The following is a 25,856-nucleotide window of genomic DNA, read 5'->3' on the forward strand; positions in this document are numbered from 1 at the left end:
CACATATACCTGCACATAAGAGTTTCCATGGAGTGTAGTAAGGCCAATTTGCATATGATAATTATAATAGAGCAGAACCAGGGCCTCCAAACACAATGACTTTTCTTTGTCAGGTTTAATCATTTGATTAATCAGTTATCAGTTGCATTATTTTTGCAATATTGTTCATAATTCACTTTCCAATTAATGTGTTTGGCTTTTTTTCAAGTGTTACTAACCACAGACTGGGACCGCACATGCAAGTTTGAATGAAAAAATTCCTAATTAAAGCCCCAGTAATGCTAACTTTTGATGTTAATTTCACCATTTTTATTTTGAATGTGAACCATAATTCCTTGTTCTTCTCCCCAAAGAATGTTGATATACACAGTATCCAGCTTGTCAACTCAGCCCCTATGGTTGTACACTGCATTGTTATTGTTGAAAACTGACTTCTGGTCCGGACTAGAAATCTAATGTAAACCATAACAATGCATTTTACACATATAGACGCTATGCTGACAAGCTAAATAGTGGGTGTTTCAACATTCTTTGGGGAGTAGAATAAGAAGTTGCTATTGATTTATAAATAAAAATAATGCAAAAAACCATCGAAAGTTAGCAGCACTGGGGATTTAAAGTGCACCCTACTCAAATATGACCCTCTCATTTAAACATAGGAAAAAATAGAGGATATAGTGGATGTACATATTCAAACCCTCAGAGAGACAGTAGCATGTTGCCATCCATTGGAACACAAAGAACTAAATGTTCTCTACTTGGGTATTTTACTATTTGTTTCATTATCGCAGAACAAAGTCTTGAAAACGGCCAAAAATTTACAACGAAGTGAAATTTGCTTTCAACTTTCACAATGAATGATATTTTAATGCATTTACAGGATAGAATTGAACTAATATGAGAGAAAATTAATAGAGTTTTGTGTCCACATTCACTATGGGATGCAGCTCAAAGGTCTTTGAGTAGATTATAGGGAAATCACAAACAGAGAGAAATGGAACGTGAACTTTAAAAATTACATTGGATTAGAAAAATATTTATAGACTTAATAGAAAGAAAAGGAAAAAAACTAGATCTACTATTTTGGAATTAGTTTTACTATATGTTCATGCAGTTCTGAAAATGTATTGTACAAACGTTATGTGGAAGTTGTATAGGTCTGTTTCCGTTTTTTTTAGTATCCAAATAAAGAAGAATGGAGTTAGAGAAGTTTTACGTAAGAAGTATGTTGAGTGGCCCATTGGCATGCACAGTCTACTGAGTGTGTATAACAAGAAATACAAATTGGCCATCCAAATCGACCTTTTTGTTTCCCTACAAGTTGACATGCAAGATATAAAATATTACAAGTAAAACTTTTAATGATATGTTACATTTCTTATTGCCTCCCATCAACCCTTTGAGTGCGGCAATTTTTCCCACCAAAATTTTAGTGCAATATTTTACCAATTTTATGAATTTTTCTTTAATATTTTTGATAATTTTGGACCAAATGGACATCACATGTCATCGGCTGCAGTGTTTTATCAAAATTTTGGCAAAAATCTTAAAAAATTGACAAGGGCATATTTTTTATGGGCAACAAATATTGACTTTGTCGCTCAAAGGGTTAGAGGTATACTACCACCTGTTCCAATTTTGCCACAGTAACCATGGAAAGAGAAAATCTAACCAATCACAGATTTTAAGCGGGTGGCCACTTTTTAAAAACAGCGCCCTCACATGGACATTTTGAATACAAAGGAACGCCCCTTTAACCATATATGGGCATATTTAGATTACAGGTGACTGTATACCTTTAAAGGGAATGGGTTGTTGGAACTGCACTCAAAGGTTGCATGGGTCCAATTCCACCAATACGTTGGTGACTGATGATAGATAGTTAAAACACATTCATCATAAAATTTAAACGTTACAGCTGCATTGACATCTAGACATCGTGTATGAAATACGTTGTTTGTAAACAAGAAAGGCACTCAGGTGCAGTTCTGACAACACCCTCTCTTATAAAATATCAGGATGTAAAGTAGGGATTTATTTTTCATCAAACTTTGCCCTTTCAAAACTTCATGATTCTAAAAAAGGAATTCTGTACACAAAGACACTGAAAATGACAGCAAACACCAGTCCATAGGTCAAAATATACGCATTATCTCAATGACGCAGGTATTCTAAAGATATATTTCATCAAAATAACCATTATCTGCTTCCAGAACAAAAATTCGTGAACTATGTAAGCTATTTCCCACAGATTTTTCAACACCACGTGCCCACTTTGCAGAAGACATACTAAACCACACAAAAAGGTATTATTAACAGAAACAAAAAATGGCAAAGTGTCTTTCCAAAAATGTTCAGCTAATAAAAATCTTTCCATTTCAACGTAGCACACTTGACTATCTTGTGATTCAGCTGTCCACCCCTACACACTAAATGGGTTCATCTATTTAGTCACAGGGAAGAATAGAAACTTTAGACTGTGCAGTTACCTACAGGGGTGTTGGTTGTGGGTGTTGGTTGCTTCAAACATAAACCAAAGGGACCGTTCACTTTATTGGAAATATTCTCTAAGCTAGAAAGTCAGAATAACTAGTTAACATGCAGGACACTGATTGAAGTTTACAAACACTCCAAAAAATTCAAATGTCATACGACTCTACCTTGTTGTTTCCCTAGCAACAGCAAAAATGAAAAATAAGAAAAAAGCAAATTATCGTTTCAGATTTTCTTATACTACTGTATTATTTACTTTATTACTAATACTACACGTACTGTGTTATTCTAGTGGCTTACTCTAGGTTTCTACATAATCTAAGAAACCTAAAAAATTTTCATGTCATTTCGTGAACTTGTACCTGAGCACAACATACATGACTTTAGGAAGAAATACTGATGTGACTTTGTGATGGTATTGCGTGAAATGTGGCAGCGATGTAAGCGTTTGTTAGGGCGCCACCACAGTTTGGGTCATATTGTACCAGGGTATGATTCAGAACTATATTCAGGAATATTATAACTCACAATACGAATCACTCTGAATGTCCATACATACCTGGATCTGATTCAGAACTCGGTTCAAGTATATTCCCAGACAAAGTAAAAATCCCATTTTACACACATAAGTATCTGGATCTGATTCAGAACTTGATTCAAGTATATTCCCAGACATAATAAGAATCCTCTTTCACACACATACATACCTGGATCTGATTCAGAACTTGATTCAGGTATATTCCAGGACAAAACACAAATCCTCTTTCACACACATACATACCTGGATCTGATTCAGAACTTGATTCAGGTATATTCCCAGAGAAAACACAAATCCTCTCTTACACATATACATACCTGGATCTGATTCAGAACTTGGTTCAGGTGAATTCACAGTAACAATCGGAATCATCTCCTGGTTGTTCTCCTTGTTCTTGTTGCCTTTGAATAAACTCTTAACCGAGCTCAAGAATCCTCCTGAATTTTTTACATTGCTTGCGCTGTTCTTGAACGACGATGTACTGTCCTTGCGAGTGACTTTGATTTCTGGCGGTGGTGGTGGTGGCGTAGGGGGCACTATCTTTTCTTGTGGTTCAGGTGGAAGCAACGGTTTCATGAGTTCAGACGCTGAAAACGAAAGTACCAACAGTAATCATTCTCTATTCTTTCAGAAACAATGTGCATCAGAGACAGATATTCAGACTCCCAAACTTTTACAATTCTTTTCTGATCTACCACTTGTGGGGGCTCATTTTAAAGCTCATGGTATAAGAAATATTTTCACCATCTTAGTTTTTCGACAATTAAAATGTTATTTTTCCCATAGAGTTAACACAGAGATGGCAGACATTTTGAATTTCAAATATTGGTAAATGTCAGGTAATTTGTCTCTCTCATACCAAATTTGCACGGTGACCCCAGATTTTATTCTTGTCATGAGTTGGTAAGAGAATGGCTGAAAGTTTCATTTAGGAAACTTTGAGCAAAGTTTAAGTCTTTCACCTTTGAGGTGCATAAAAGCTACAACTATTGATAATATTTTTACTATTTTTGTTCTGCAACATGTGTACATTATGGACTGCATGTACAACATTACAGCCAAAGGAATTTTAATGAGAAATGTGGCTTGCTTGAAAACAAAATAATTTCGAAATTTTCCCACAGACTGAAAACATAATTATCAAATTATCAGACATGAACAAACAAAATCCCATATGTCACCTACCCTTTAAAAGTACACAGAAAATAACTACATTTCAAATTGTTATTCAGAATTTTATTCAGAATATTGATCAATTATATGAGTCTATCACACACTGACAATCCAATCCAATAATCTGATGCTTCACATTTTCCTTTTGCCCCCACTTTCTATAAACATGCTCTGTGATTGGCCACATGTCCATCCAATAACTTACCAGTATCTTGAGAGGAGTTCAGATCTTGCAGTTCATTGGTTGAATTAATGGTTTCACCCTGGCTGGTTGCCATGGAAGCAAGGCTTGTTGAGGACATGGTTTTCAGAACACTGGCAGTATCTGTGATGGCAGAAATTCAAAATAAAAGCTGAAACTTTCCTTTAAATTGTAAACTAATGCACTTAATAACAGCTTTCAGTTTGAACCAACGCTTCTCTCATTTTGGGCAGGATGTGCTCACTCTTTTCTAAACAATCTGACATCACTCTTGTGTTTTGACAAGAAATTAAAAATCTTTTTGTTAATTTTCACTCTGTCGTCTTCTTTTAAACTTTGTCCATCTTGCTTTGTCCATCTTGCTGTGTAATTGTTTGTCAACTGTCTTGTTTGGAGCTGTCACGTTGTTGTATATTTGCTTGTCAATTGTCTGTCTCATGAATTCTGATATTAGGTAAATGTAACAAAGAAATTGGACTTCAGATCAACACTTGGCTTTGTTATCCTCGCTGCAAACCTTATGAAAGAGACGCTACAGAATTGTATAGGGTTCTATAGCTTATAGATATCCTATAGATGTCTACAGAAGTTCTACAGAATTTTATAGAGTTTTGGCACCATTGTCTAAAGAATAGGATTCTATAGACAAACAAGGTTCAATAGAAATCTATAAAAGCCTATAGAACATTTTTCATGTGGGAATATTTTTCAACATCTGTCACTGTGCTTACTGAGATTGTAAAATGCTAGTTCTTACCTTTGATATCACTTGTTGACTCTTGGCTGGAAGCATGTGTGTGACTGTTATCACTGTTTGTACTGTTGGTGCTGTTAGATGTCACATTGCTTTCCACTGTCAGATTGGTTGAGTTGGTTGATACAGTCTCAGCAGCACTGCCAACACTGACTGTTTTACCTGTACAGATAGAAAGGTGGGAAAAGTTAGGGACAGAGTTCGTCTGCTGGTTCAGAAAATCATAATTTTAATAACTTATGTTGTTGAGTGTCTGTCTGAGGGTGTTTACAGGTACATTTGATTGTCTGTCTGCCTCTCTGTAACAGTACACATGTTAGCATTAAAACTAAATCCCCACCCTTAAAAAGATTAGTTCAATAACCAAGCTATAGTTGTTAGAATTTTTGCTGACTGCGACCCCTACACACACTGTAGAGTTCATGAAGCACTCACACACAAACAGCCGCTATCACGCATCACTCACAAAGTTTATCAAAGCAAGGAACACTGATACATTGTTTAACTGGGCGAAGATATATAATAAAGGCACATGTGGAAATGTGACTGTCAATAGACTTTTCTCAAACAGATGCAGCAGAACAAAATGGCATTTACAACCATTGACCATTACCTTTGGAGTGATGAGATTCATAAGATGCAAGACTTGCGTTAGATGAATTCTTGGGAATTTTACCTGCGGAACCTGAAAACAAAAAACATACGCACTTGGACTGTTTCCTTTTACTAAGCGTTCAGTGAATAAGTAACAAAAAGAAAATGCTCTTCCAATTCTACTCCTGCAATTTAAACTGCAGCTTCTTAAAAGTCAGTGTTAGTAACTGCTTTTAGCGTACTAAATGGCTTATTGTTGTTAGTAGCACATCTACAATACATTGAAATTTCCCTAATTGCAATATTGTACTTACTTTAAGGGGTATAGTGGTTATGGCATTGTTTGTATGCAAAAATATAATTAATGGTACTCTATAATCTATCTTGACATGAATTGTACCCTCAATCAAATGCATGCTATTATGATATTAAAATTATGGGGGAGCCAGATAATTTGTCTGTGACTTCCTTAAGGTCTTGTTTGATACTGTGCTATGTGGCATAAGCAGAATAATCTAGTATTCCATCCGGTGCAACATTTGGTTCCATATGCATTTTTTGGGGAAAACATTTAGTTAAATCACCGATAACAGAGATGTACAGGTATCTCGTCTCAAAATTGTGAAAGATCAGTGGCAAGAAAACTAGAATATAGTCCGCATCCTGATACGGAATATTGTCAGTCCTAAGCACTAAACAAAATACCATAGTTTCTAACTACCGTTATGCTACACAGGTATTGGTCATTTTCAAACTATAATTGTGAGCATAAGATCTTATAAAAACAACTGGCCACTCTTCAGGGGCCAAAAATCAGCATGAATGGAAAGCAAATACTAAGTCAATTTGGTCAACATACAAACGGAATTAACCATCTGGACACGAAGGCACCATCTGAATTTACTAGGTTTGTAGTTTGGCAGGAAGGGAAAGTTATCTCATTCATGTCGTGCAAGATTTGACCCTTTCACCCCCATCTCCCAGTATTCGGGTCCAACCATCTCATTTAAAACAATGAGAGTGTTCCAAAGTCTGATGGTAAATGAGTTGGAGGGAAACATCTCAGAGAACAACAGGATTTGTTTTGAGAGTTTGTGAATGAAAATCACTCATCAGACTACTATTTCAACATAAATTCATTTGCACACTCATAGTTTTCAACAGAAACAAAACTGTACACTACTCTATTTCGCCACTAGTATTAAATTACATGTTTATAATAATTCAACTTTAATGGTAAAACAGAAAGGCTAAAAGTGCAAGGAACACAAACACACTCTTGACAAATTAGACACCAACGTTCAAATTCAAATCCAATGCTGGTTGTAAAGGTCAAAGTGCATGGGGTCAAGGGTGAAGGGAATTTATCATGTTAGTTCACACTGCAATTATTGCAAACTTTGCATTTGACACACATGTTAATCCACCTTTACGAAAGTCAAGAGGCTTGTATATTTCCTTAAGACTAAGACTCCTTAAGAGGAGTTCATTTTTTCTTTGCTGGGCAGGACTTCCACTTGTAGCTGACGACGGATAGAAATGGAAAAAAAGATGATAGTAAAGATAAGGTAAAGATTGGACAAGAAGATGTCAATTAAAAGTGAAAAGAAGACATAGCATAAGATTCAACAAACTGCTTCCTAAATGCAAATACATTATTCCCGGTTACTTCAGAACATTGAGTTTTACATTTTATATTGTAACAAAAATATGTTCACAAAAATAAAAAGTATTTAGTATCAAGGTTCCCACATACATATAATTCAGTGTTTTTTAAAACATTTTAACACCAGTATCTAAATTCTAAATATTCAGCAACAAAGTCAATTTTGGATTCATCTTCATAGAAGTAACTTTCACTGGAATGAGCAATGTAGCCTGTGCACTCATGCAATGAACAATAATATTATTCACAAGGTTTATTCTAGCAAATATCATTTCAGATGTATGGAACATCAAGGTTCCCCCTGCCTCCCACCTCAACAACTGCACGCTATATAAAAATGTAGTCCGCTACATCTCCATACTTGTAAACAATACATTTAAAACTGTAGGGTCATACTGAGGAAGGGGTTGTATAAAATTACCTTTCTTAGTTTTGTCATCCTTGGTAGTATTCTTTTTCCCTTTGTCATTGGGAGTAGCTGCTGCTTTGATGTTCTGCACTGATTTATTCACTGGCGGCCGACTCCTAACTCCCTTTCCACTACCGGGTTTCTTTGTATCTGCTTTTGCACCAGTCTTGGAAGCATCGCCATCTTTCTTGGAGTGGGTTGGTGTCTTGGCCGAAGACTGTCTGCTTGATGACTTTTGATTCTCTTCTTTGTCTTGTTGATTTTTCTCGTCTCTGTCTTGTTGGGTTTCTGATTTCTCCACAGTAGCTGTGCTTTTCAGAGATGCAGTGCTCACAGCATCGCGTGAAGTAGCGGTTTGTGCGCTGGTCTCTGCAACAGCAAATTGCACAGCGCCCTCTGTTTTGACTTCCTGTGGAGCGCCCTCTCTAAGAGATGTAGGACCAGGCTCAGTAGACCCAGTGTCCTTTGCCTCCGTTCTTGGAGTATTTTCTGACGAATCAGGTTTCACAGCCTCACCTTTAACCTTTTCACTAATTTCCAATTCAGCAATTGGGATTGCAATGGCAACTGGTATTTTTTTCTCTGATTTCAAACTCTTTGTTGATCCGAACTTCTTCTCCGTCGTTGTAGCCTCTCTAGGAGATTCCGGAACTGTCAATTCCCTTGGAGAATCAGGTTCCTTCCTTTCTTTTCCGGCTTCCTTCTTCATCTCTTTTTCCTTTTCCTTGTTAAAATCCACTGATTTATGATTTCCATCATGAGGTATTTTCTCGCGAGGAGATTCTGGTGTCTTTCTTCCTTTCGATGACTCCGGAACTTTCTTCTCCAGTACTGATTCCTGAACTTTCTTCTCAAATGTCAATTCAAGACCCTTCTTTTCCTTTTTTGTCTCGTTTGCTTTCTCTCTAGGTGAGTCTAATGCTTTAGATGAGGATGCGTTTTTCTCTGAACCATTACCAAGTGAAAAATCAAACCGTGCCTTCCTATTGGATGCTGGAGTGGTATCACCTGGATTGATAATATGCAAATGATATTTTTATAATGTTATTGGTTGCAAAAGCCCTTACATTGTTTTTCAAATTGACATAAAAACATTTGTTAATCTAATCAGTGATTAAAAGTGAATAAAGATTTGCATCCCTTCTGAGAAAAAGGAAGTTTGCCTATCTGCCTGCTGGCCTCATCTCAGCTTGAAATCACTGAATAAATTTTGCAATTATAAAAACACTTTGAAATGTCCAAGGCATGTAAAAAAGCAAAATACTCCAACTCCTGTGGTACATATCTGATACATAAAACATACCTGTTGATTCTTTTTGGGGAGGGGAGGATTTCTTTAGTGCAGGCCCTGGAACATGAATAAAACAGGTATGATATTGAATGTGGGCCAGTACTGGAACATGAATGAACTCTGACCAAACATTCGTCGATGAGTCAGTTAACTGAAGCTCTTTGCAAACTTTGCACTTATGAGCGCTACTATTTTTGTTGGCAAGAATTTCCAAACAAATACAGTACTTATCGGTGAATATTGGCAAAAATGAATACAACAATATATATTCAAATTTTACGAATAAATTATAAGTGTGCACAGTAATTCTATGCATCATGTCATTAATATTTATGACTTAATTTATGCAGATATAATGAGTATTAATATGCAAATTATTCACTTCATGTCCCCATAAGTACCAGCTAACACTGTCAATGACTTTACTATCTTCACTTTTACAAGTAACAACTAAATATGTATGCAAGCTGTTCAGGGTAGCAAAGATTTTAAACAATAAGATCAGTGTTGTTGGATATTAGGCTGGGAAAACATCAAATGGTAAAGTGCAAAGGGACGAGAACTTGGGTGATAAATAAACAAATCCTGGGAAATTTTGTGAAAATAATTCTAATCTACCTACTTAAGGGGAAAAATACAGTGCATTTGTGAAAATCAGAGAAAAATGGGAACAATCGATAGAATGGAAAGAATTCCAGATCACTTTAAAGACAAGAAAGGAGAGCTGTAGTTGGGGAAGTTTGGGTGAAGTGAGACAGATTTTCTACCTTTCTGGAGAGGTCTTTTTGAAGACATGGGTCTCGCTGGCTTCCCTGTAATTTAAATGGTAACCATGGAAACAGAGGGACATGTATTGACTGACAAATTCTGGTGAGGAGTGTGTTTGGCTTAGAGCTGGTGAAATGTAGGTGTATTAATGATTAATGAAGTTAGTCCACCAGGTCCTTAGAGAAGTGTAAGTCCTGATCAAATATGGCTGACCAATAGTCAGAAACCATGGCTACTGCCCAACTTCTGATGTAGAGGGCGCTTACATTTGACAAGTCTCAGAATATGCATACAACCCTATTAACCCTTTCACCACCATGGTTTGTCCCAAATCCATTGTTTTCTATGGTAACGTTGGACCTGTATACAGGGAACTGGGGGGGAAAGGTTAAAGATGAGTATTTGGAGTGCTGCAACAGACCCTTTCTTAAGTACATCATTCTGATGTTTGAATCATGACTAAGGAGCATTATTTGAGTGAACAAGTCTGATGAGAACAGCTCATTATCAATCATAATGTTCCTGCTTCTCGGATCATGCACTCTAAATGTTAAAACATTAACAAGTTCATTTTAAAACTGATAAAAACCCTGCATTTTTTAAATGAAAAGAAATTTTGTACGAAAAGAAAAATTATTTACAGACTACCGGTAGATGACATTTATTTAAACCAAAATAAAAGAATCATGAATTTACAAACGACAACTGAAAACAAAGGAAATGCATGCTGATGACATTTCGATTGTCATACATTTTGACCTTTTCTAAGTTGTAGATGAAGGGAAAACTGATGCATACATCAGTAAGTAATGTTTATTGCATAAACAGCATATATCAATAAATTCTGTGTTTAAGGAATTAATAAAAGAGGACGGACAATACATTTCATAGATCCATTTTCTTTGAGCTAATCTGTGAAAAAAATAAACAAAATACCGACAAAACCATTCAGGAAGTCACCATTCTCACCTGCACTAATTTGGATTTCAGCCGCAGATTCTTTCAATGGTTCTATCGGTCTGGGACGGCTTGACCTGGGTCGTCGACCACTGAGAGGTCTGACCATCATGTGCACGATGTCCGGCTCACCGGTCTGGGGGTCAATGCTGATGCTGGCTGCTCTTTCCAGAAAGGTCATGACCTCTGGCCAGCTGGTTTGAGAGACGGGAGGGGTCACTCCGGATGTCCTTGGACATGTCAGAGTGCTCTTCCCATCTCTGGAACCTGTCTGCGAGGTTTCTCCAAATGAGCGCATTTTGAAATGCATGCATTTGAGAAAAGCACAAGTTGAGAGCTGAAGTGAAGTTTGAAATAACTGATGCCATTCTGTGAGTGACAGATGCATATTAATGAGCTGCTTTTGTTATGCAGATGAGAACATTTAAATGCAAGAATGCACTGGAAAATGAAAGTCTGCGATACAAAAGACAGTTTGTGATAAAAAGAGTTGAAGACATGAAGCAGAGTTCTGAGTTGCCATGGAAACCTGGCCAGACAGAATTGTGGGCAAAGGTCGTGACCTTTCAGGAATAGTAAAATACAAGATAATCAGAAGTATAACAACGGATGGGTCAACATTTTAATGACAGTCAGTTTCATCTATGCAATAACTCTGACAACCTTCAAAGAATTTACAGAAATCAAAATAGGTACACTATGGTATATTATATTCTTTTATACCTGGAATTACTAATGGACCAGTACATTGTATGTATTGCGGTATGGTCAGAATGAAGCATTCCTTACTTTTCATATACAGTACCCTATTACCTCTGGTTGTCTTTCATTTTCACTACTGCTGCCTATCTGAACATCTGTCTTATTTTAATGCCAAGTATCTATCTAACTGTTTGCATGTCCAGCTGTCTGTATGTCTGTCTGTCTACTGTCTGTCATGGTTCTCACTGTCTCTCTCACCTGATTTGTCCATTTTTCTCATCATCACACCTGTTCAACAAACCATTCAGCAATGCGCCATGCACTGGTCAAGTGTTGCTCATCACAAATTTTCCTCATCTGAAAACACAGAAACACGATAAAACCACTGTAGATGGTATCTCATATTTCCCTTTACACACCAAGGATACATTGGCTATCATTCATCAAAAACATTATAGCTATTTTCCCAAATGGATAAAAACATGAACTTATTTTCTTGAACAAATACATTATAGCTATTTTCCTTGGGCACACTATATGTTTTTTCATATGCAGCGTTAGTCTTTCTTTAAAATGTATTCATAGATGACAGGCGCTTTTCAAATTGTGGAAAGTATGACTGCGTATTCCCAACCTGTTTTTTATCAATCTGACCACTTCTTCCTTTGTCTCTGTCCTGACATGTAGCTCTCATTTCATCCAGATCAAACTCTGTACTGTTCTGTAATGCTCGGTGTAATCTCACCAGCATATTGATGTCCTCGGCGTCATATTCCTCCAATGAGGACGCACTGAAACGGCTGAAGCTTTCGTTCAGTTTGTTGGTTGCCTGGACGCTATCACGTCCTGGAAATGAAGTACAACATGGCGTGAATTGAAATGAAAGTCACTTTATTTGGAGCAGTTTTAGAGCAATGGGAAAAGCGGTTTCAGAGAAGGTTTTTAGCCCAAAACAAGACAAATTTTCTCAAAACAATATGAAAAATTTCACCACAATTTGAACAAATCTAAGCAAACCTACCATAAGGAATGTGCATGCAAAATGTCAAAGCAATCAGACCAGCCATTCCAAACACTGAAGCAAAGTGTTGACAAACAAAGGATGGACAAACATACAGACAGACGGATCGACGGACGACAGGTGACAATGGACTGTCAGCCTATCTGATAAGCTCTGCGTCACTGACAGAGGAGCTAAAAATGTTTTAAAATGTCTGAGCCAAATATTTCACTTTTAAATGCACAATACCTGTTAGTTTTTGAGCCTCTACCATAAATTTCCATAATTTTTCATAATCCACTCCAAATTGATCTTCATACTTATTGAGTATCATCTGGAATATTCTTCCCGATATTTTGATGTTGTGTTCAGAGAATACACTCCATAGCTCTTTGCCGGTGATACGATTCTCAACATTACCCCCGAGTCTTCGTAAGCTGATACGGATGGCACGCAGTCTTTGACGACTACATTCCTCCAGTGGTTCTCGTAATTGGTCACGCAGTTCCTCATCAGGGTCTATTCCATCTATCTCAGATAACGCTGGGAAACCTTAATGGAAGGGTACGATTCACAGAATTTACATACGATTAAAACGCAAAAGTTGTAAAGTGAGCATGCGCGAGACTTGAATCCCAAAGAACTACTTGTATATTATTGTTGCCTGCAACATTTCACTTTGAAAATTTGACATCAATGTCAATAGAAATACTTGCCATTGATAAAGGCACAATGTCAGTATCATCTTATAAACTACGTCTAAGAAAAATCATCTCTGCCTATACTTGTACTTACCCGATGAGGGCGCTATTTCAGCCGTCGATAATGGGCCCCTTCGTTTAGAACTGCCTAGTCGTTTCCGACCACTTGGCTTACGATCCTAACAAATCCAAATATTCATGATAAATATTACAAATTGCATCAGTCTAATTGAAGGATAGGGTTTCACATGACTTTCTTTTGAGAAAATTAGGTATTACATGTTTTAATACTCAAAGTCTTAAGTTATCACTCAAACTTTCTTTTGAAATCAAGAATAAAATCACGAGTCACGCTGCAAATTTTGGCACCAGAGAAATAAATTGACTAACATTCATCAACATTTGAAATCACATGCCATCCTTGTGTTAACTCAATGGGAAATTTAAATTTTCACTTTATCAGTCAAAATTCTGAGTTTCAAAGTGACACTACACAAGCAGTAGACACACAAAATATTGTAAAAATTTGACAGTGTGAATATCTGTCCCTGAGGCGCATTCTACCTTTATGTTCAGACTGCCAGATTTGTTCAGACAGCTCTTTGAGTAAGGAAACTTTTCATCATATTAATTTTAGTTTTCCTAATAAAGTTTAGTTTTCCTAATAAAGGTAAACAAGAATGTGGCCATTTTGAATTTCAAATATCAGCAAATGTCAGGTAATTTGTTTCTCTAGCACCAAACTTTGCATGACGACCGCTCATTTTATTCTTGATTTGTTGAGAGATTGGTTGAAAGTTCTATTCAGGAAAGTTTGAGCAAAAGTTTGAGTCTTTCACTTTTGAGGCGTGGTACCTTAATATGATTATGGTAAATATTGAAACTCACATCGTGCCAGGGTACATCTGTGGAATTTGTACTTGAATTAAGATTAAAACTTGAATTAAGTGAAGCGTTAAGGGCTCCAGGACTTGCCGCCATCTTTTTGAGTCTAGAACCTGGACCAATCGAATTGCGCACACTGTTGCCATGGTAACTGTTGGGTTTCTGAGGCATCCTTGGTTATGGAGGTAGGACGGAAAATCAAAATGCCTGAAACAAAACATAGTTTGAAAAATTTTAATATGTATCAACTTTTGTTATTTTAATTTTGTGTACCTAGTTATATGTAGCAAGTCACTTTATATAATGATACTCATTTTTAGAGGTTAAAATGTAAAATCTTTAGCAGGCTTTTAACTTTTAAAGTCAGTTTACAGTGAAGAAAAAGAGGCATGTCACTGATACATCAATCGACCCATGACTGCTTTGTGTGACCTTTGACCTATGACCTTAGGAATAAATCTAAAGTGACGACTGCGTCTCAGTGAACCTTGCCAATCAATGTTTGGATAAGAATTGAATAGTGAAAATGCAAGTGTTTCAGTGGGATTTCAAGACGCCATTAGCAGACAAAGCCATGGGATGGTACCTGTGTGATCATTATTCACAACTGAAAGAGATTTCTAACATGTAGGGATCTCTACGGTAAAATCGCAATTCAGCGTGTTTAGAGGCCAATAGCGAAAGCCATTTAAACATTCATATAGACTTAATTAAGTTATCTGTGACCATGGCAACACATTATAAATGATATAATGGGTACTGATTGGTTTTTGTGACATAGCTATATAACCTTTCATAAAGTTTCATCATAAACCTGGCCATTCAAAATAAAAAAAATGTTTTGCGTCAATTTTACCCAACTTGTTACACTGATCTTTGTAAGTGCTCTTATTCAGAAGAGGAAGTCTCATGAGTCTCAAAATCTCATCACATCAGATTTCACGCAAATATTTTATAACTTAAAAATATTCACCCTTCTGTGTGATATTGAGAGCAAATAGAATTTAAAACTAAAAGACCATCAAAAACTTTAAAAAAATTTAGCTTTCTGAATGTTTATATGATGTTTATTTTTCTAAATACTAACATCAAAGTCTAAGTAAATCTACAATTTACAGCAAAGATTCATTCAGATTTGTTCATTCATTTTGCCCGTTTTCAGTTCTGAAACTTCTGATAGCCACTAAATGGGCTTATACTCCATTCTAATAATTGATAAACATGTCATTTGAAAGAAATATGACATTTTGGAAGAAAAAAAAACAGTATCTCAATGATGTTAAACTTTGGTATCACAATAATTTTTTAATGAAATTTAATTGATAATTTTGGTGGTGAAAGATCCATAAAACAAAGACATTGGTTGTGATGGCCTGCGACAATGATCCGCGGCACTCACTTGTAGTGCCGTATCATACAAGTCTAGTCAATTAATCTATACTCTATAGAATCTGTACGTAGTACTTCTCAGTATGGAGAATGTTTTTACAAAATTCAAAAGACATGAATAGCTGCTCTTTCCAGCATTTTGCTGATCTATTGTACGTCTTTGTTTGGTAAATTCCACCACTTTTCATCTGAACTGATTTCGTTCTCGTTGAAAAAGACATTTTTATCGATGAAGAGTGTTCCTTTCTAGAAAGATACTGGACAAATTGAGCTGCAATCCTGAAAGTCTGGTCGACAATTTCCGGTCAAAAATCTACTCATTAATTTAGCAGTAGAAGTAAAATGATGCTCTTTGTGAATTCAAGCTATACTCCAGGGTTTGCTCTGGCTAATCAAGCTGATTAGCCTTTTTGGCTAATACAGTGTGAACACAAGTAGCCAGAATTTTTTTGGAGAGGTGGGGTCAAGGGTCACACACATATTCATCTCAAAGGGTCAAAGGTCATATCATTAAACACACAAGAGTAATGATAATCAAATATTTTAGAAGTCCGCCACTTTCTCATCATCATAGTGATGCTTAATAGTTCAATAAAAAAGAATGCTTCGTACCAAAACTCATGCATGACTTGAACTTTCAAAAATCGACCAAAGAAATTGTGAAGTACAAAAAAAAATACAGAAAAGAGTAACATCCTCAAGATCTTCATGAACGTGGCATGGCAATTGGCATGCCATGATCACACTACACGTCCATGGCAAAAAGAGAGCAAAACTCAGTAACTATTTCCGAGCTACGTAAACACAGTGTTTTACAAAGCTGTTTCAAATCAAACTGATTTACACAATCCTCGATATAAAAGTGACATTTTGGTGACATTTCAGCTTGAATCATACCTTGAAATAAAATATGAACGTGAAACAAAGACATCATGTATGCCATGTTCAAGATCATGGTGTGAACCATGAACTGGTGGCATGTGCATTGGCTGCACGTAAAGCAACTCTACTTTCCAAGATCAAACGGTCCGTGTCTTGTGGAAACAACACCATAACAGTGAAAATTGTAATGGTCACCGGTAAAAGCTCTTCACAGATGAAAGGATGATCGCTGAAAACAACTGAAGTTGCATGTTTAGACTATGACAATCCCCCGGGAAAACCTACAGCGTGAACGTGAACAAACAATGGCGGACGTCACTGGAGTGGGACTATTCTATTTAGGTAACGGGGACATTTCGGAGGGGCAGAAGTACATGTTTTGGGTAGACGTGCCGTTTTCCTCACGATGCTATCACGGGAACTTCGATGTCCCATTGGTTTCTTTGATCTGAAAAGTAATTTTACCAACTTTATGACCCATTATACTCTGAAAACAGTGGCGAGGCTTATACTTAGATGAGTACGGTAGTACTCTGGCGAAAGACTCCCCAAGAAATAAAAAAAATACCGCAATGCAACACAACATTGTAGAAAAAAGCGACCGAACGTACAAATTTTGAGTCGCCAGTCTGGCGATTGTTCTCACCGTCTGAGTCGCCAATGAGTGAATCAATTCGCCATTTTGCCGTCTGGCGAGCGGGTAGCGCGAACACTGTACTCATTTTACAATCTCACTGAAAAAAAAGTGTAAAATTTTACTAAAATGACAGTAATTTCTAGCCCTGTACTGTCAGTAGAGAATCAATAGTTTCACAGATGGCGAAAATATCACATACTGTAAGTCTGCAATATTTTACTATTATGCATTACAATACAGTGAAACTGGTCATTACGAACACCTCTCTAATAAGGAACCTCTTTACAAAGGACAGATTTATCGAACCAAAAGCTACATTTTGAATAGAATTTCACCTGTCTATTAAGGACACCTCTGTATTAAGAACACTTTTTCCATTCCTGAAGGTGACCTTATTAGACAGGTTTCACTGTATTTCATTGCCAGGCTGTGAGTATTGGTTGTACTTTGGTACACACAATAAAGTTCATTACTATACAAACATTTACTATCATAAAACAAACATTTCAAAAATGCAGTTAGGCATCAAATTAAACAAAAATTGTCCCTATTATTCACAGGAAAAGAATTTCTGTGTGAAGTAGCTGAAGAAAACATGTGACACAGTGAAAAAATACTGAGAATTTCACCTTCGATGCTAATACTCGCAATCTGCTATTTACGCACTCATCAAATTACCGTTAAAAAACGTGAATTATCAGCACATTAGAAACTAAAGGCAGCTCCCCCAATCTAACAAGTTAGTGTACAGTCACCATGGCGACAAATGGCCTGACATCCTGTCTGTGACCTTCTGTAAATTACATCAGGATAAATCTGTTTACGGTCGCCATGGTAGTGACACCCAGACCAGCTGAAACATTGTTATAATAAATTGCAGGCATTTTCTCTGCTGAATGGAGTGTTCAATCTTTGGTTGTGTGTACACAATGTACGTGAGGCCTAGTTGATGTGAGGCTGTACGTCAAAACCCAATCACGATGAACTGGCTTCACAACATACCAGCTCAATTGTATCAAATACAGATTATAACTGACTTCTTTGGACCTGAGTGATAATGGTTTTATTTCTCTGTAACATTTTCTTTGTATTTCGTTTTTATTTCTGTTCAATGACTATCAAAAACTTAAAAATATAATTTTATAATAATATTGATTTCATTTGGAAAAACCTGTTATGACTCAGGGCTGAAGAAGTCAAATTACACTTTCTTTTTCAAAAATGCAAATCAGATTTGATAATTTTGTTTCAAAATAATTGCCATTCCCTGTACCAACTCCTTGGATGAAACACAAATTTTACATTTTCACAAAAATTTAAGATGGTGGCTGGTTAAAACTGATTTTTTTCGATAAGTTATAAAATGAATCCATACGAGCTGTAGTCTGGCAAAGAATTTTAACATTTTTAGAAAATAACGTAAAATAAATGACGATCGTGCAAGCAATTATCCATCACAAAGGAAGTCAACTTGCATATTTTTTTTTATAATTTGTTGAAAAGATTTGGACATAGAGGTTCTTGTTTCTTATATTCGTTATTTATGGCTGGGATTTCTAAGTTTTCAAAACCAGAAGAAGGATAATAGTGTTAAAAACATGTGACTGGGCAAATCCTAAAGCGTTGAAAGTCTAACGTTACTGCAGCTGACAGTAAACCTTCACAGTCCAAATGCAGGGATCAATTTGTCACCAAGGGTCTAGTGTTAAGGAGTTATCCTGCTTTAAATGCTTGACTGAAACCCCCTGGAGGTCAAAAGACCCCCCTCTGAGGTCACAGTGCCCCTGTGAGGTCAATAGAATAGTTTAGATTTTTTCACAGTACTTGGCATAGCTTGACTTCAAGAGTATCACATTAACTATGGTAACTTCTGGTGTTACAGAACACCATCTCAGATATCAGGCGGCATGTACCACTAAGACTAAATCGTAGCGTAGACACTGTTTATACTTAGGTCAGGCTGGGACATGCAGTACACACTGATATACAGGACTGTGTGGCTTAAACCACAAACTCAGGACAAAATTAACAAATTTGCAAAATTGACGTCACAAGTACCTTATTTATTTGTGCTGTTGACAAAAACAGCTCTTGACCACAAAACACAAGTAACTTGTTTGAAATTAGCTATACCCACTACAACACACAGGACATATTTTCACGTTATATACCATGTCTTTTCTGTAAGCATTATTAATGTTTTACTGTCCCTCTTACAGCACAGTCAACAATACTTATTTGATAAATATCACTTAAGGCTTATCTTCATTATAATTTGCATGCTTGTTTGCTACTATTTTGCTGTTGAGGAAGTAATACTGTGTTATTTAATATTAATAGTGTAGTATAAAACAATTTCTGTTACAAAATGCATCATGTAAAAATTCAAGTGGATAAGTTGACAAGCAATTTTCACACCATGACTATCTATCCACACATTCTGTTTCAAAGAAATCAAGCCATCATACACTCATTTTACCTGAATGAAGAAATTCTATGCGAAAATTAGCACAGAAATACTATATCATTATTTATAACACTGATGACAAATTGTTAGTAAGAAAAACATTTTTGTCAAGCAATTTACAAAGTCAACTGCAGAATCAACAAAAATATGCAAATTGACTAACCACATTCAGTCTCCACATCAAACTAAACTCCGGAACAAATTCTCACTGTGATCATATCTATTTAAAATTAATGCAGTTTGTTTGTAAAATTCTATAATTTGTCCCCATAATTGTCATATGCATCAAGAAAGTTCTACTGATAATAAAACTCTAATTAAATATAAATGTCAAGGATATAAATAAAGTTGGTTTGAAAACAAATTCTGATATTGTATATTTTCTTTGATTTGAAGGAATAAATTCATTTACACTACTTTGTTACGAGATATTCTCCAAGTTTCATTTTGTTGGAAAATTAAAAGTCTGCTATAAAAAGCCAAAATTGAAACACAAAAGTAACACATATTAGTCAATCAATGAAAGAGTAAAAATAAATTAAATGTTGGTGATTCAAGACAAATATGAGAAAAAAAATAAAAAAAGCCAGGGTTGATCAAAATACTGTTATTGCACGAATCAATGTGATGAACCCAAATGTACTTTGCTCAGAAATTGAAAATTAATATGATATTTACGGTATTTAGGGATTATTAGTTTAAGATGGTATACGATATTTAGGGATTAATTCATTACTAGTATTTGCAAGCAAGTCAACAGCACCCAAAATTTTGAGACGATGCCTGGTAATTATGAATAGAAATGGCATAGAAAACGGATATATTCTATGAAAACATATTTGTCGGGTACTTAAGTTCAAATTGTAAATTCTGGTCGTTTTTTGTGCGTGATAGACTTTGAAATGAAAAGAGACAGTCAGACGATATGACACTGACTGTGTATAATTACTGATTAGAAGATTCAATATTGACAGTCCGTCAGTTGATGTCTTCATTAATTAAATCGCTGAGACCAGAAATTTAAAAGCAATTCACAGCAGAAAAGATCATGAAAACGTTTTGGAAAAGAATTTGTCTAGAATGACTATTTTTAAAATTTATAGAATGACTTTCCGATAAAATTCAATTGAAAAAATTTGAATGACATGCAAACAAGCACGCGACCCTTCTCATTGATAGCAACACTATATGGAACCTTAAAATGTTGAAATCAAGATAGCATCACATGAAATCACACATGTACACATGTATATCAATTTCAGTCGCGTCTACTTACAACGATTCAGGAAAAACAGCTCCATATTGGCAGCCATGGTCTCCCGTGACGGACTCATAATTTTCAATTTGCAAGACAATGCTGATTTACGATTTTCATTTTACCCTCTCTGAGGCTATGACGATCTCTAGGAGGTGACACGCTATGGTTACACCGGGTGAAGTGGTCGTCATGGAAACCAGAGAGAATGTCAACATATTGGATGTCACGGGTAGGCCGCTGATCTTTCTCTCTAGGTTGCGAGAATTTGTTTCTCAACAAGCGTTGAATTGATATAAATTTTCAAGATACTACAAAATTTCATACTCAGAGCCTACAACCTTTGATGAAGGGGATTTGAAAATGAATCGCAAAACTTAAATGTTACAATATTTGGCCAAATTCCATTCTGAAAATTGCATATTTGACAAAAAAAGGTAACCTGTCTGCTGGAAAGACAAGGTAAAATTTAATTGTGCGAGAATAGCAACTGATTTGTATGAGTAGCATGACAGTGTTAAATGCTGCAACCTAAGATACGAGATTCCGAATTGAATTCCTTCAGGGTAGAAATCTCTCTGAAGTATTCCATCACCACAGACAGCTGTGAGCTGTGTAAGAATCTTGGAACATGTGGCCTTGAAATATAAAATTGATTTATCATTATAATGTACGGGTTATGATGAATGATATGGATCATGGCCTTAGCTGTTAACCCTTGACATTGGATCAGTCCTATTGTATTCAATGTCACGGTTGCAACCATGTAGTGACGTAGGGTTGTTAACCCCTTCAGTGATGTAGTTTTTCCCATCAAAATTTTTAGTGCAACATTTTACAACATTGTATCAGGGATGTAGAAGATAGCCGGCAGCCGCAAAGACAACTGGCTGTCAGCTAAAATTTGCCGACTGTGAAAAAAGTAGTGTTTGTAAAAAATCTGGACATATTTCATAGTATTTATGTGCACATACACTACTTGACCGCCTGTACTTTTATTTTTGCCTGTAACCGAAATATTCTACATCCCTGTTTATGATTTTTTTCTGTAATTTTTTGATAATTTTGGGCCCAATCGTCATCACATATCATTGGTTACAGTTTTTTATTAAAATTTTTCGTCAGAATTAGAAAAATATTGACTTTGTTAAATTTATAAAGGCAACAAAAATTGACTTTGGCACTCCAAGGGTTAATGTTGATGTCAAAACTCAGCAAGTATACATATGTACCTGTCACCAACCTAAATATTTTTCTGTGATTTATTTCTGATCATGTTGTAACAATCAATCAGTATAGTTAGCCTGTTCTTTATAGCGCCATCAAAAATGCAACCTTTTTCATTCAAATATCACAAAACTCTGGTATCTGTGAAAATGTTTTTAACATATTTCTTAAGAAGAGTCTATCTATAGTCACTTGCCCTGATAAAAGATTATGTTACATCAAATATATTTTTATCGAAATTTTAAACTGCACTTCCAAAACACTTTTTTCAGCACAAAAGCATAAAGCTTGTTGTTACATGTATGTGATATCATCTAATTATCCTGCAACATAGTAAGTTTGCCACCAAATTCACTCTCAAAGAGTAAATTCATGCTTTACAGAAATTGTTGCTCTTATACAAATCTGGATCCGGAGTTGTGAAGTCCCTACTAGAAGTGAGGTGGAAACTCACAGGTCAATACAATGCTACAAGAACTACAACAAAGAAAACTGCCATTTTATGTAAGACATTATTCTATCCAAAATCAAATATTTTGCAAACACAACAGAACTTGAACCCAAACACAGGAAAACCACAGTTGTGATATTTTACAGCAGAACATTACATTTTTAACGATAACTGGATCATCACCATGAAACACCATGGCAACATAGTACAATTAATGAAGCAATTGAATGATACAGTGGTTAGAAGTACAGACAATATGGCCCATCTGTCCAGTAAAAAACATTAAAATGGTAACCATGGCAACAAGCCACACCCTATCAATCAGGTACCATTGCACATTAAAAAAAGTATGTTTGAATTAATATTTACAGATTAGCTGGGAGACTATTTGTAAGATTGCTCTCAAAAAAACCATGCTTGATTGACAGAAAGATTGGAGTGACTTTTTCTGAATATTAGCGTTATTTTTTTCCTTAAAACTTTAAAAGAATGAAAAATATTGCATTACAATTCAACATTGACCTTTTGGGTGTGTATCAATATACTTTAGCGCATCATAACTATGGGATGGAGTCTAGCTACCAGTCTTTTCTGATTAATCGTACAAATACCATCCCCACTGATGAGATCATGTTTAATTACTAACAAATGCAGATGATTCCAAATGAAATGGTACCATATATTGCCAATATTCAAAGTAAATATTCCTCTGAAGTTTTTGGTAAGGTAAGCAGTAATAGCACTGATCGCAAATGATGTCATGTTTTTCTCTCATTAACATGCATAAATAAATATTTGTCTGCATTTTCCGCATAAACAATGAAAATAAAACCTGCTAACCTTACTAAGGTTACTAAAAGTCACACTAGTTAGTGGTATTTTATGGCTCAGACTACAAGTTGCAACAACAACTGCGCATGCAACAACAAAGTTTGTCCGAATTTCAGGCAACGTTGTCTGAAAGTCGCACACATGCAGCTATATTTAGTATCAAACCTGAAATCGCAATCAACGCTATTGCATGTACACCATCCACAGAAATAGTACAACATTGTTAGTTGTGATGATGATGAACAGTAACACAAATCACGGGATCTGACCACAAATAATATGGCTGGAATACCTACCTTTAGTAATCCCCATGGTAAGTTTAGTTTGTCGTAAATCCCTGATTGGTTGGTTTGTTTCTGTATAAAGCCCTTATTGGTCAGTTTTTTCCTCAAACAGTCTTTATTACTTTGATTTGCTTCCTTTGAAAGCCCTGATTGGCAGATCTGTTTATTTGCAAGGCCTTGATTGGTCAGATGATTCAACTGTAAAGATCTGGCAGACTGCAATTTATATTCTGTACAAGATTGTCAAAATGCCAGCAAAGTGAACGGTCAATCCAAGGTCACACTAATAACGCTCTTTGTTGTTGCCATGGAATCAGATGAAGTCTCTCAGTTGCAAAACCAATACCGGGTAATGACAGACAAACGTTTCTTGACCTTTAGTTTCCAATTACTGCATACGTTATGTTTATCAGAGGATTCAACAGGTGGTTGTTCACAACAAATGCAAATTTAGCAACAATGTTGCCAAGTTAGTCATAGGTTGGCTACAACGTAGCAACTTGGTCAACAGAATTTGCAACTGTGTAACAGCTTTGTAAACCAATCTCCTTTATCTATTCCACAGAATATCAAATCAACAAACAATCCACAGGTTTATCCAGGAATGCAATCCCTGTGAATGGTTCCTCCCAATTCCTGTATTTCCATTGGCCATTGGTGAGTTTTCCAGTGTTCATACACTTCACAAAGTTCAATTGATCCACAAACAAAATGTCCTATTTTAAGAAAACCATACTTTATAAGCACCTATTCATCTCACTTAATGTATTTAATTTATTATCGAACATGAAATATCACTTATATTCACAAACTGCACCTCTAGTTGAAATCACAGATTTCTACAATTAAAGAAGTACCAGTATGCACCTCAGAAGTGAATGACTTAAACTTTTGCTCAAACTTTGCTCAGCAAATCCTTAAACCATTTTCTTAAGGAATCGATCATAAAAATCAAGGGTCACAGTGCAAAGTTTTGAACTAGAGTTCTAAACAAATTACCTAACATTTACTGATATTTGAAATTCAAAATGGCCGCCATTCCTGGGTTAACTCTATGGAGAAAGATAAAAATTTTGATTTTTGAAAAACTAATAGATGATAAAAATTTCCTTATTCCAAGAGCTTCAAAATGAGCCCTACAAGTCGTACACCAGAAAAGAATTGTAAAAATTTGAAAGATTTGTCCCCTGAGGTACAATCCACCGTAACAACCGTATGTTGATAATAACACAAAACGTCTATAGCAATCAACTTACATTAAAACTACCGTGTAATCAAACAAAACTAACAAGAAGCTTCTTGTAATTTTTTATTACTTTCATTTCCAATCTCAGTTTTAGCTTTTATGTGATACTATAAAGTATAATTGTAGACCTAGAACGGTAAATACCATAAAATCATAGCTGTCAAAAATAAATAAGAGACGACTGGATTTTTTTATTTTTTATTTTTTCAAGAATAGTACGGTTAAAATGATAGCTCCTTGACAGACATCCAACTTTCAGAGAACCCACTCAGTAAATGCTATCCCCTGGAAGAGATAAAGTATTATTTAGATTGCTTTCATTGCCTGTCGCTGATTTAATATCAAAGGTTCATATTCTCTCCAACAAGGACGGGAATTCAACTACGTTGATTTTGCTACAAGGTACACTAAAAGAGGCCTATGGGTGATTTGAAAACTTTACTCTTTAATGCCTGACTCTATGTATTAATAATTTTCGAAGGAGATTAAAATGAATCCTTAGGACAGAATTTACTGAAAACTGTTGGCTGTTCTGGGATATTTGTCTCTCCAGAGACAAAATGTAATTACTTAGCAAAAAGGTTTCTTTGTCTGTCAACTAGTTAACAATTATCATGCATTATCTTTAATTATTTTTTCTGTGATTAAAAACACATATCATGGTGGAAATACAATTACATGCCAGTTTCCAATTCGCTAAATTAGATTGTTGCAGGTCGATTTAGATAATTAAGTTTTTAAGGTCTGGTGCGAATTTGATTCAAGCACAAAGAACTGTGTTAATTGTAAATTTGGTTCATATTAATTTAATTTTCATTCAAATACCCGACTTAATTGATCACTGCATGAAAAAATTTAAATTCCAGTGGCAAAATGTCAAATCATTAATTTATGATTGATAATAATATTCTTTGTCATGGGGCAAAAATGCAGTGGTCAAAATGTAAACTTCACTCTGCAGAAATTCTGAGATTGACAACCTGGCTGACTTGAAAGTGAAAATTCTGGTTTGGGAATTAAAGACTACCACTGAACAAAACTCATCCAGTGCCGT

General features: G+C 35.7%; 2 protein-coding genes across 2 annotated transcripts in view; both read right to left on the reverse strand.

Annotated features, from left to right (window-relative positions):
- LOC139127891 (echinoderm microtubule-associated protein-like 1) overlaps positions 1 to 11,143 on the reverse strand; it is a 29,032-nt gene extending 17,889 nt beyond the window's left edge. The window contains exons 1-7 of the mRNA XM_070693746.1: positions 10,858 to 11,143; positions 9,133 to 9,177; positions 7,842 to 8,837; positions 5,774 to 5,845; positions 5,164 to 5,322; positions 4,410 to 4,529; positions 3,349 to 3,618 (exon numbers count right to left, since the gene is read on the reverse strand). Coding sequence (XP_070549847.1) covers positions 3,349 to 3,618; positions 4,410 to 4,529; positions 5,164 to 5,322; positions 5,774 to 5,845; positions 7,842 to 8,837; positions 9,133 to 9,177; positions 10,858 to 11,143 — 1,948 coding nt within the window. The remainder of the gene's footprint in view (positions 1 to 3,348; positions 3,619 to 4,409; positions 4,530 to 5,163; positions 5,323 to 5,773; positions 5,846 to 7,841; positions 8,838 to 9,132; positions 9,178 to 10,857) is intronic.
- LOC139127929 (uncharacterized) overlaps positions 10,880 to 25,856 on the reverse strand; it is a 28,108-nt gene continuing 13,131 nt past the window's right edge. The window contains exons 3-8 of the mRNA XM_070693782.1: positions 14,137 to 14,340; positions 13,343 to 13,427; positions 12,797 to 13,099; positions 12,182 to 12,393; positions 11,806 to 11,904; positions 10,880 to 11,039 (exon numbers count right to left, since the gene is read on the reverse strand). Of these exons, the coding sequence (XP_070549883.1) occupies positions 11,830 to 11,904; positions 12,182 to 12,393; positions 12,797 to 13,099; positions 13,343 to 13,427; positions 14,137 to 14,304 (843 nt within the window). The 5' untranslated portion in view covers positions 14,305 to 14,340 and the 3' untranslated portion in view covers positions 10,880 to 11,039; positions 11,806 to 11,829. The remainder of the gene's footprint in view (positions 11,040 to 11,805; positions 11,905 to 12,181; positions 12,394 to 12,796; positions 13,100 to 13,342; positions 13,428 to 14,136; positions 14,341 to 25,856) is intronic.

This window comes from Ptychodera flava, unplaced genomic scaffold, assembly GCF_041260155.1.
Source record: "Ptychodera flava strain L36383 unplaced genomic scaffold, AS_Pfla_20210202 Scaffold_39__1_contigs__length_1403739_pilon, whole genome shotgun sequence".
Taxonomy (NCBI): Eukaryota; Metazoa; Hemichordata; class Enteropneusta; family Ptychoderidae; genus Ptychodera; species Ptychodera flava.